Raw genomic sequence first — 12288 nt, forward strand, 5'->3', positions numbered from 1 at the left:
GTTGCAGGTGACGTTTCAGTGTGTTACAGGTGACATATTTCAGTATGTTGGGTATGTTACAAATGACATGTTTCAGTGTGTAAGGTGTGCTACAGGTGACATGTTTCAGTGTGCCAGGTTTGTTGCAGGTTACATGTTTCAGTTTCAGTGTGTCAGGTGTGTTACAGGTGACATGTTTCAGTGTGTCAGGTTTGATGCAGGCGACATGTTTCAGTGTGTCAGGGGTGTTAGAGGTGACATGTTTCAGTGTGTCAGGTTTGATGCAGGTGACATGTTTCAGTGTGTTAGGTGTGTTACAGGAGATATGTTTCAGTGTGTCAGGGGTGTTATAGGTGCCATATTTCAGTGTGTCAGGTGTGTTACAGGTGACATGTTTCAGCGTGTCAGGTGTGTTACAGGTGACATGTTTCAGTGTGTCAGGTGTGTTATAGGTGCCATATTTCAGTGTGTCAGGTGTGTTACAGGTGACATGTTTCAGCGTGTCAGGTGTGTTACAGGTGACATGTTTTAGTGTGCCAGGTGTGTTGCAGGTGACGTTTCAGTGTGTTACAGGTGACATATTTCAGTATGTTGGGTATGTTACAAATGACATGTTTCAGTGTGTAAGGTGTGTTACAGGTGACATGTTTCAGTGTGCCAGGTTTGTTGCAGGTTACATGTTTCAGTTTCAGTGTGTCAGGTGTGTTACAGGTGACATGTTTCAGTGTGTCAGGTTTGATGCAGGCGACATGTTTCAGTGTGCCAGGGGTGTTAGAGGTGACATGTTTCAGTGTGTCAGGTTTGATGCAGGTGACATGTTTCAGTGTGTTAGGTGTGTTACAGGAGATATGTTTCAGTGTGTCGGGTGTGTTACAGGTGATATGTTTCAGTGTGTCAGGTTTGATGCAGGCGACATGTTTCAGTGTGTCAGGGGTGTTAGAGGTGACATGTTTCAGTGTGTCAGGTTTGATGCAGGTGACATGTTTCAGTGTGTTAGGTGTGTTACAGGAGATATGTTTCAGTGTGTCGGGTGTATTCCAGGTGACATGTTTTAGTGTGTCAGGTGTGTTACAGGTGACATGTTTCAGTGTGTCAGGTTTGATGCAGGTGACATGTTTCAGTGTGTCAGGTTTGATGCAGGTGACATGTTTCAGTGTGTCAGGTGTGTTACAGGTGCCATGTTTCAGTGTGTCAGGTGTGTTACAGGTGACATGTTTCAGTGTGTCAGGTGTGTTACAGGTGACATGTTTTAGTGTGTCAGGTGTGTTACAGGTGACATGTTTCAGTGTGTCAGGTTTGATGCAGGTGACATGTTTCAGTGTGTCAGGTGTGTTACAGGTGCCATGTTTCAGTGTGTCGGGTGTATTCCAGGTGACATGTTTCAGTGTGTCAGGTGTGTTACAGGTGCCATGTTTCAGTGTGTCGGGTGTATTCCAGGTGACATGTTTTAGTGTGTCAGGTGTGTTACAGGTGACATGTTTCAGTGTGTCAGGTTTGATGCAGGTGACATGTTTCAGTGTGTCAGGTTTGATGCAGGTGACATGTTTCAGTGTGTCAGGTGTGTTACAGGTGACATGTTTTAGTGTGTCAGGTGTGTTACAGGTGCCATGTTTCAGTGTGTCAGGTGTGTTACAGGTGCCATGTTTCAGTGTGTCAGGTTTGATGCAGGCGACATGTTTCAGTGTGTCAGGGGTGTTAGAGGTGACATGTTTCAGTGTGTCAGGTTTGATGCAGGTGACATGTTTCAGTGTGTTAGGTGTGTTACAGGAGATATGTTTCAGTGTGTCGGCTGTATTCCAGGTGACATGTTTTAGTGTGTCAGGTGTGTTACAGGTGACATGTTTCAGTGTGTCAGGTTTGATGCAGGCGACATGTTTCAGTGTGTCAGGGGTGTTAGAGGTGACATGTTTCAGTGTGTCAGGTTTGATGCAGGTGACATGTTTCAGTGTGTTAGGTGTGTTACAGGAGATATGTTTCAGTGTGTCGGGTGTGTTACAGGTGACATGTTTTAGTGTGTCAGGTGTGTTACAGGTGACATGTTTCAGTGTGTCAGGTTTGATGCAGGTGACATGTTTCAGTGTGTCAGGTTTGATGCAGGTGACATGTTTCAGTGTGTCAGGTGTGTTACAGGTGCCATGTTTCAGTGTGTCAGGTTTGATGCAGGCGACATGTTTCAGTGTGTCAGGGGTGTTAGAGGTGACATGTTTCAGTGTGTCAGGTTTGATGCAGGTGACATGTTTCAGTGTGTTAGGTGTGTTACAGGTGACATGTTTCAGTGTGTCGGGTGTATTCCAGGTGACATGTTTTAGTGTGTCAGGTGTGTTACAGGTGACATGTTTCAGTGTGTCAGGTTTGATGCAGGTGACATGTTTCAGTGTGTCAGGTTTGATGCAGGTGACATGTTTCAGTGTGTCAGGTGTGTTACAGGTGCCATGTTTCAGTGTGTCAGGTGTGTTACAGGTGACATGTTTCAGTGTGTCAGGTGTGTTACAGGTGACATGTTTTAGTGTGTCAGGTGTGTTACAGGTGACATGTTTCAGTGTGTCAGGTTTGATGCAGGTGACATGTTTCAGTGTGTCAGGTGTGTTACAGGTGCCATGTTTCAGTGTGTCAGGTGTGTTACAGGTGCCATGTTTCAGTGTGTCGGGTGTATTCCAGGTGACATGTTTTAGTGTGTCAGGTGTGTTACAGGTGCCATATTTCATTATGTCAGGTTTGACACAGGTGACATGTTTCAGTGTGTCAGGTGTGTGTTGCATCATCATGCCACCTCTCAGCCTGGCATAAACAAACACTGACTGGCACAAACAAGTGTCAGCACTTTGCCTCAACACCATCTCCCTCCCTGACAGAAGCCCCCACACTGAAACCCGAGCCAGGCGAGCCAAATTTAGCCTGACACAGAGAGCAGCCTGAGTTGGGACGTCAGACACTGAGCCCGAGAGCTGCTTCTTCAGGCTCCTCACACCAACCAGCTTCTATTGGATCCTCACACTAACCAGCTTCTATTGGATCTTCACACTAACCGGCTTCTCACACCAACCGGCTTCTACTGGGTCCTCAAACCAACCAGCTTTTAGGTTCCTCAGACCAACCAGCCTTTAATGGTCCTCCATACCAACCAGTTTCTTCTGGCTCCTCACATCAACCAGCCTTCATTGGTTCCTCATACCAACCAGCTTCTTCTGGCTCTCGATACCAACCAGCTTCTTCTGGCTCCTCACAACAACCAGCCTTTATTGGTTCCTCATACCAACCAGCTTCTTCTGGCTCTCGATACCAACCATTTTCTTCTGGCTCCTCACATCAATCAGCCTTCATTGGTTCCTCATACCAACCAGCTTCTTCTGGCTCTCGATACCAACCAGCTTCTTCTGGCTCCTCACATCAATCAGCCTTCATTGGTTCCTCATACCAACCAGCTTCTTCTGGTTCCTCATACCAACCAACAGAGAGGCTTCTTCTGCTCAACGGGAGAACAACTTGACCGGTGTCAGAAGACATTTGGTCACAAAGTTCACTGAAGGCAAGTTTGAGTCTTTTTTTTTTTCTTTAGATAATCTTTGTTTAGCAAAACGTTGCTGCTCTTTTCTTCGGGCATTTGGTAAATTCAATTTCCTAAAATGCATAAAAGATCGGAAGAGAAAGTTTTATGAAGACATCAAGAAATGTCTGACTGTAAATGATTATTATAAATGTTTCATTTGGCAATCAACGTTTGCCGGAGAAATCATGTTTTGAGACAGTCGTGGTCTAACGTTAGCGAGGGCGCCGTCATGCCTGCAGCCCAGCTCAGGAGATTAAAAATAACAGCAGCTGCTATTCAAGCGCCCGAAATATATCTTTTACAATGTTTTCGTGTGGGGCTTTAGCACTTTAGGATTTTAAGCACCATCGTAGTCTTGCTCTTTAGCACCTTTAGCCCCATAATGGTCCTGTACTTCAGCTTCTTTAGCATCATCATTGTCCTGCTCTTTAGCATCGTTAGCACCATAATGGTCCTGTACTTGAGTATCTTTAATACCATCATTGGTCTGTACTTTAACATCTTTAGCACCATCATGGTCCTGCACTTTAGCATCTTTCGCACCATCATGTTCCTGTACTTCAGCTTCTTTAGCACCATAATGGTCCTGTACTTTAAGATCTTTAGCACCATCATGGTCCTGCACTTTAGCATCTTTCGCACCATCATGTTCCTGTACTTCAGCTTCTTTAGCACCATAATGGTCCTGTACTTTAAGATCTTTAGCACCATCATGGTCCTGCACTTTAGCATCTTTCGTACCATCATGTTCCTGTACTTTAGCATCTTTAGCACTGTCATGGTCCTGTACTTCAGCTTCTTTAGCACCATCATGGTCCTGCACTTTAGCATCTTTCGCACCATAATGGTCCTGTACTTTAACGTCTTTAGCACCATCATGGTCCTGTACTTAGCATCTTTAGCCACATCATGCTCCTAAACTTTAGCATCATTAACACCATCATAGTCCTGTACATTAGCATTTTTAGCACCGTAATGGTCCTGTACTTTAACATCTTTCGCACCATCATGTTCCTGTACTTTAGCATCTTTAGCACTGTCATGGTCATGTACTTCAGCTTCTTTAGCACCATCATGGTCCTGCACTTTAGCATCTTTCGCACCATCATGTTCCTGTACTTCAGCTTCTTTAGCACCATAATGGTCCTGTACTTTAAGATCTTTAGCACCATCATGGTCCTGCACTTTAGCATCTTTCGTACCATCATGTTCCTGTACTTTAGCATCTTTAGCACTGTCATGGTCCTGTACTTCAGCTTCTTTAGCACCATCATGGTCCTGCACTTTAGCATCTTTCGTACCATCATGTTCCTGTACTTAAGCATCTTTAGCACTGTCATGGTCCTGTACTTCAGCTTCTTTAGCACCATCATGGTCCTGCACTTTAGCATCTTTCGCACCATAATGGTCCTGTACTTTAACGTCTTTAGCACCATCATGGTCCTGTACTTAGCATCTTTAGTCACATCATGCTCCTAAACTTTAGCATCATTAACACCATCATAGTCCTGTACATTAGCATTTTTAGCACCGTAATGGTCCTGTACTTTAGCATCTTTAGCACTGTCATGGTCCTGTACTTCAGCTTCTTTAGCACCGTAATGGTCTCGTACTTTAAGATCTTTAGCACCATCATGGTCCTGCACTTTAGCATCTTTAAGACCATCATTGGTCTGTACTTTAACATCTTTAGCACCATCATGGTCCTGCACTTTAGCATCTTTCGCACCATCATGTTCCTGTACTTCAGCTTCTTTAGCACCATAATGGTCCTGTACTTTAAGATCTTTAGCACCATCATGGTCCTGCACTTTAGCATCTTTCGTACCATCATGTTCCTGTACTTTAGCATCTTTAGCACTGTCATGGTCCTGTACTTCAGCTTCTTTAGCACCATCATGGTCCTGCACTTTAGCATCTTTCGTACCATCATGTTCCTGTACTTAAGCATCTTTAGCACTGTCATGGTCCTGTACTTCAGCTTCTTTAGCACCATCATGGTCCTGCACTTTAGCATCTTTCGCACCATAATGGTCCTGTACTTTAACGTCTTTAGCACCATCATGGTCCTGTACTTCAGCTTCTTTAGCACCGTAATGGTCTCGTACTTTAAGATCTTTAGCACCATAATGGTCCTGTACTTTAGCATCTTTAGCACCGTAATGGTCTCGTACTTTAAGATCTTTAGCACCATCATAGTCCTGTACTTGAGTATCTTTAATACCATCATTGGTCTGTACTTTAACATCTTTAGCACCATCATGGTCCTGCACTTTAGCATCTTTCGCACCATCATGTTCCTGTACTTCAGCTTCTTTAGCACCATAATGGTCCTGTACTTTAAGATATTTATGGTCCTGCACTTTAGCATCTTTCGTACCATCATGTTCCTGTACTTTAGCATCTTTAGCACTGTCATGGTCCTGTACTTCAGCTTCTTTAGCACCATCATGGTCCTGCACTTTAGCATCTTTCGCACCATAATGGTCCTGTACTTTAACGTCTTTAGCACCATCATGGTCCTGTACTTAGCATCTTTAGTCACATCATGCTCCTAAACTTTAGCATCATTAACACCATCATAGTCCTGTACATTAGCATTTTTAGCACCGTAATGGTCCTGTACTTTAGCATCTTTAGCACTGTCATGGTCCTGTACTTCAGCTTCTTTAGCACCGTAATGGTCTTGTACTTTAAGATCTTTAGCACCATCATGGTCCTGCACTTTAGCATCTTTCGTACCATCATGTTCCTGTACTTTAGCATCTTTAGCACTGTCATGGTCCTGTACTTCAGCTTCTTTAGCACCATCATGGTCCTAAACTTTAGCATCTTCCGCACCATCATGTTCCTGTACTTTAGCATCTTTAGCACTGTCATGGTCCTGTACTTCAGCTTCTTTAGCACCATCATGGTCCTGCACTTTAGCATCTTTCGCACCATAATGGTCCTGTACTTTAACGTCTTTAGCACCATCATGGTCCTGTACTTAGCATCTTTAGCCACATCATGCTCCCAAACTTTAGCATCATTAACACCATCATAGTCCTGTACATTAGCATTTTTAGCACCGTAATGGTCCTGTACTTTAACATCTTTCGCACCATCATGGTCCTGCACTTTAGCATCTTTCGCACCATCATGTTCCTGTACTTCAGCTTCTTTAGCACCATAATGGTCCTGTACTTTAAGATCTTTAGCACCATCATGGTCCTAAACTTTAGCATCTTTCGCACCATCATGTTCCTGTACTTTAGCATCTTTAGCACTGTCATGGTCCTTTACTTCAGCTTCTTTAGCACCATCATGGTCCTGCACTTTAGCATCTTTCGCACCATAATGGTCCTGTACTTTAACATCTTTAGCACCATCATGGTCCTGTACTTAGCATCTTTAGCCACATCATGCTCCTAAACCTTAGCATCATTAACACCATCATAGTCCTGTACATTAGCATTTTTAGCACCGTAATGGTCCTGTACTTTAACATCTTTCGCACCATCATGTTCCTGTACTTTAGCATCTTTAGCACTGTCATGGTCCTGTACTTCAGCTTCTTTAGCACCATCATGGTCCTGCACTTTAGCATCTTTCGTACCATCATGTTCCTGTACTTTAGCATCTTTAGCACTGTCATGGTCCTGTACTTCAGCTTCTTTAGCACCATCATGGTCCTAAACTTTAGCATCTTTCGCACCATCATGTTCCTGTACTTTAGCATCTTTAGCACTGTCATGGTCCTGTACTTCAGCTTCTCTAGCACCATCATGGTCCTGCACTTTAGCATCTTTCGCACCATAATGGTCCTGTACTTTAACGTCTTTAGCACCATCATGGTCCTGTACTTAGCATCTTTAGCCACATCATGTTCCTAAACTTTAGCATCTTTCGCACCATCATGTTCCTGTACTTTAGCATCTTTAGCACTGTCATGGTCCTGTACTTCAGCTTCTCTAGGACCATCATGGTCCTGCACTTTAGCATCTTTCGCACCATAATGGTCCTGTACTTTAACGTCTTTAGCACCATCATGGTCCTGTACTTAGCATCTTTAGCCACATCATGTTCCTAAACTTTAGCATCTTTCGCACCATCATGTTCCTGTACTTTAGCATCTTTAGCACTGTCATGGTCCTGTACTTCAGCTTCTCTAGGACCATCATGGTCCTGCACTTTAGCATCTTTCGCACCATAATGGTCCTGTACTTTAACGTCTTTAGCACCATCATGGTCCTGTACTTAGCATCTTTAGCCACATCATGCTCCTAAACTTTAGCATCATTAACACCATCATAGTCCTGTACATTAGCATTTTTAGCACCGTAATGGTCCTGTACATTAGCATCTTTAGCACCATAATGGTCCAGTACTGTAGAACCATCATCCATCCATTTTGTACCGCTTGTCCCTTTTGGGGTCGCGGGGGGTGCTGGAGCCTATCTCAGCTGTAATCGAGCAGAAGGCGGCATACACCCTGGACAAGTCGCCACCTCATCGCAGGTGAGGTGGCGACTCTCATTAGCTCTCATTAGCACCATCATAGTCTTGGATATTTAGAACCATCATATTTAGCACTGTCATAGTCCTGTACTTTGGCATCTTTAGCGCCATCACGATCCTGTACTTTAGCATCTTTAGCACCAACATTGTCCTGTAATTTAGCATTTAATTAGCACCATCATGGTCCTGTACATTAACATCTTTAGCACCATTACGGTCCTGTTCTTTAGCATCTTTAACACCATCATCTTCCTGTAGTTTAATATATTAAGCACCATAATGGCCCTGTTCTTTAGCATCTTTAGCACTATCATTGTGCTGTACTTTAGCATCTTAAACACCATAATGGTCCTGTACTGTAGAACCATCATTGTATATTAGCATATTTACCACTGTCATGGTCCTGTAGTTTAACATCTTTAGCACCATCATGGCCCTGAACTTTAGCATCTTTAGCACCATCTTTGTCCTGTACTTAGCATCTTAAACACCATAATGGTCCTGTACTTTAGCATCTTTAGCACCATCATGGTCCTGTACCGTAGAACCATCATTGTATATTAGCATATTTACCACTGTCATGGTCCTGTACTTTAGCATCTTTAGCACCATAATGGTCCTGTACTTTAACATCTTTAGCACCATCATGGTCCTGTACTTCAGCATCTTTAGCACCATCATGGTTTTGTACTTTAGCATCTTCAGCACCATAATGGTATAATAATTTAGCGTCTTTTGCACAATCACGGTCCTGTACTTTAGCATCTTTAGCACCATGATGGTCGTGTACTTTAGCATCCTTAGTACCATGATAGTCCCATACTTTAGTATCTTTAGCACTATGATGGTCCTGTACTTTAGCATCTTTAGCACCATGATAGTCCCATACTTTAGTATCTTTAGCACCATCATGGTCCTGTACTTTAGCATCTTTAGCACCATGATGGTCCTGTACTTTAGCATCTTTAGCACCATCATGGTCCTGTACTTTAGCATCTTTAGCACCATCATGGTCCTGTACTTTAGCATCTTTAGCACCGTCATGGTCCTGTACTTTAGCATCTTTAGCACCATCATTGTCTTGCTAAATCTACAGATGTCATGGATACCTCTGTCCGACATGTGTTGCAGGATGCAGCACGGGAGTTGGAACCAGCCACTCCCCATATCTCTGCTGCTCAAGGGCCCGGCAGGAGACCAGGCTGCTGGCGTTGAGGAGGACTATGGCGTGGTCTTGGCTGATAATGATCTCTCTGAGGACCCCCAGCTGGAGGTGCAGGCCGGCAGAGGTGACTTTGTGGATCTCACTGAATTTTTGAACGCCGAAGAGATCAACCGCAGTCTGGACTTGGCCTGGGAGGCCTTTGGTGACGCAGAAGAACAACGTCTTAAGACCCAGGCGCAGGATCTCAAAGAGGAGCCTGGAGATGTTCGTCAGTCTTCACCCTCACCTGAGAAGCTCACCTGTCACAAGTCTGCACAGCCTCTTTACAAACAGGACAAACCTCGGCTTCTTCACGCAGACTTGGAGCTGAACGAGCGCACGTCTTCCGTCACGGAGTTCTGCAGTCGGGCCGCCACCTTCATCGAGGAGCTCTCGTCCATCTTCAAAGGGTCAGCACATGGGGAAGGGCAAGTGGACGACCACTTGTCCTCCCCTCTTGGTGGACATCTGTCTCCTGGGAGCCAGCAAGCAGACCCTGCTACCTCCTCCTCACCCTGCTGGCCAGTACCAAGTCAACCATCACCCTGCCAACCAACCCCCTGCCAACCATCACTATGTCAACCATGCCCAAGTCAACCATCACCCTGCCAACCAACCCCCTGCCAACCATCACTATGTCAACCATCCCCAAGTCAACCATCACCCTGCCAACCAACCCCCTGCCAACCATCACTATGTCAACCATCCCCAAGTCAACCATCACCCTGCCAACCAACCCCCTGCCAACCATCACTATGTCAACCATGCCCAAGTCAACCATCCCCCTGCCAGCCATCACCAAGTCAACCATCCCCCTGCCAGCCATCACCAAGTCAACCATCCCCCTGCCAGCCATCACTATGTCAACCATCCCCAAGTCAACCATCCCCCTGCCAACCATCACCAAGTCAACCATCACCCTGCCAGCCATCACTATGTCAACCTTCACCAAGTCAACCATCCCCCTGCCAGCCATTACCATGTCAACCATCCCCAAGTCCACCACCACCCTACCAGCCATCACCCTGTCAACCATCCCCAAGTCAACCATCCTCCTGCCAACCATCACCATGTCTACCATCACCCGGTCAACCTTCCCCAAGTCCACCATCACCCTACCAGCCATCACCAAGTCAACCATCACCAAGTGAACCATCACCCTACCAGCCATCACCAAGTCACCCATCCTCATGCCAAGCATTACCATGTCTACCATCACCAAGTCAACCATCCCCCGGCCAGCCATCACCAAGTCAACCATCACCAAGTCAACCATCCTCCTGCCCGCCATCACCATGCCCACCAGAGCAGACTACGTACCAGCAAGCGGCGGCCGGTCCTCCACTGGCAGGTCCACAGGAGGTGGTTCCTGCCGCTCAGGAGCATCATCACTGCGAGGCTCCGCCCCCATGTGGAACCCTGATCCCGCCCTGCTTTGTCCAGAAGCTGAAGAGCCAGGAGGTGGCAGAAGGAAGACCTATCCGTCTGGAATGCAGCGTCATCGGGAACCCACGTCCACTCATCAGGTAGGTTCTCTTGTGCAGGTCAAACTGTAATGTGCTTGTTGGGCCACTAGATGGCAATGTCACGATGTAGAGGAGCACACATATACTTGGTATATGTACTTGTAGTAAAACTGTAATGTGCTTGTTGGGCCACTAGATGGCAATGTCACGATGTAGAGGAGCACACATATACTTGGTATATGTACTTGTAGTAAAACTGTAATGTGCTTGTTGGGCCACTAGATGGCAATGTCACGATGTAGAGGAGCACACATATACTTGGTATATGTACTTGTAGTTTACCCATGATGTAGGAAATGTACGTATATGTACATGTAGTAGATGTACATGTAGTTTACATGTAGTTTACCAATATGTAGTATAAGTAGTATATGCATACATACATGTAGTATATGTACTTGTAGTTCACCAACATGTAGTATATTATCTATATCAGGGGGCACCAAGGCGGTGCCCGCGGGCACCAGGTCGCCCGTAAGGACCAGATGAGTCGCCCGCTGGCCTGTTCTAAAAATAGCTCAAATAGCAGCACTTACCAGTGAGCTGCCTCTATTTTTTTTTAAATTGTATTTATTTACTAGCAAGCTGGTCTCATTTTGCTGGACAGTTTTAATTCTAAGAGAGAAAAAACTCAAATAGAATTTGAAAATCCAAGAAAATATTTTAAAGACTTGGTCTAAACTTGTTTAAATAAATTCATTTATTTTTTGACTTTATTCTTATAACTTTCAGAAAGACTATTTTAGAGAAAAAATACAACCTTAAAAATGATTTTAGGATTTTTAAACACATATACCTTTTTACCTTTTAGATTCCTTCCTCTTCTTTTCTGACAATTTACATCAATGTTCAAGTAAATTTTAATTTTTTTTATTGTAAAGAATAATAAATACATTTTAATTTAATTTTTCATTTTAGCTTCTGTTTTTTCAACGAAGAATATTTGTGAAATATTTCTTCAAACTTATTGTGATTAAAATTTAAAAAAAAATATTCTGGCAAATCTAGAAAATCTGTAGATCCATCCATCCATCCATCCATCCATCATCTTCCGCTTATCCGAGGTCGGGTCGCGGGGGCAGCAGCCTAAGCAGGGAAGCCTAGACTTCCCTATCTCCAGCCACTTCGTCTAGCTCTTCCCGGGGGATCCCGAGGCGTTCCCAGGCCAGCCGGGAGACATAGTCTTCCCAACGTGTCCTGGGTCTTCCCCGTGGCCTCCTAAGGGTTGGACGTGCCCTAAACACCTCCCTAGGGAGGCGTTCGGGTGGCATCCTGACCAGATGCCCGAACCACCTCATCTGGCTCCTCTCGATGTGGAGGAGCAGCGGCTTTACTTTGAGTTCCTCCCGGATGGCAGAGCTTCTCACCCTATCTCTAAGGGAGAGACCCGCCACACGGCGGAGGAAACTCATTTCGCCCGCTTGTACCCGTGATCTTATCCTTTCGGTCATGACCCAAAGCTCATGATCATAAGTGAGGATGGGAACGTAGATCGACCGGTAAATTGAGGGCTTTGCCTTCCGGCTCAGCTC

At 44.9% G+C, this 12288-nt stretch overlaps 1 protein-coding gene across 1 annotated transcript in view; it reads left to right on the forward strand.

Moving 5' to 3' along the window:
* The first annotated feature begins 2886 nt into the window (after positions 1–2886).
* Positions 2887–12288, forward strand: part of LOC133543913 (palladin-like) — an 83822-nt gene continuing 74420 nt past the window's right edge. Inside the window, exons 1-2 of the mRNA XM_061888822.1 lie at positions 2887–3505; positions 9158–10756. Coding sequence (XP_061744806.1) covers positions 9159–10756 — 1598 coding nt within the window. The 5' untranslated portion in view covers positions 2887–3505; position 9158. The remainder of the gene's footprint in view (positions 3506–9157; positions 10757–12288) is intronic.

The sequence above is a fragment of the Nerophis ophidion genome, linkage group LG26 (genome assembly GCF_033978795.1).
Source record: "Nerophis ophidion isolate RoL-2023_Sa linkage group LG26, RoL_Noph_v1.0, whole genome shotgun sequence".
Lineage (NCBI taxonomy): Eukaryota > Metazoa > Chordata > Actinopteri > Syngnathiformes > Syngnathidae > Nerophis > Nerophis ophidion.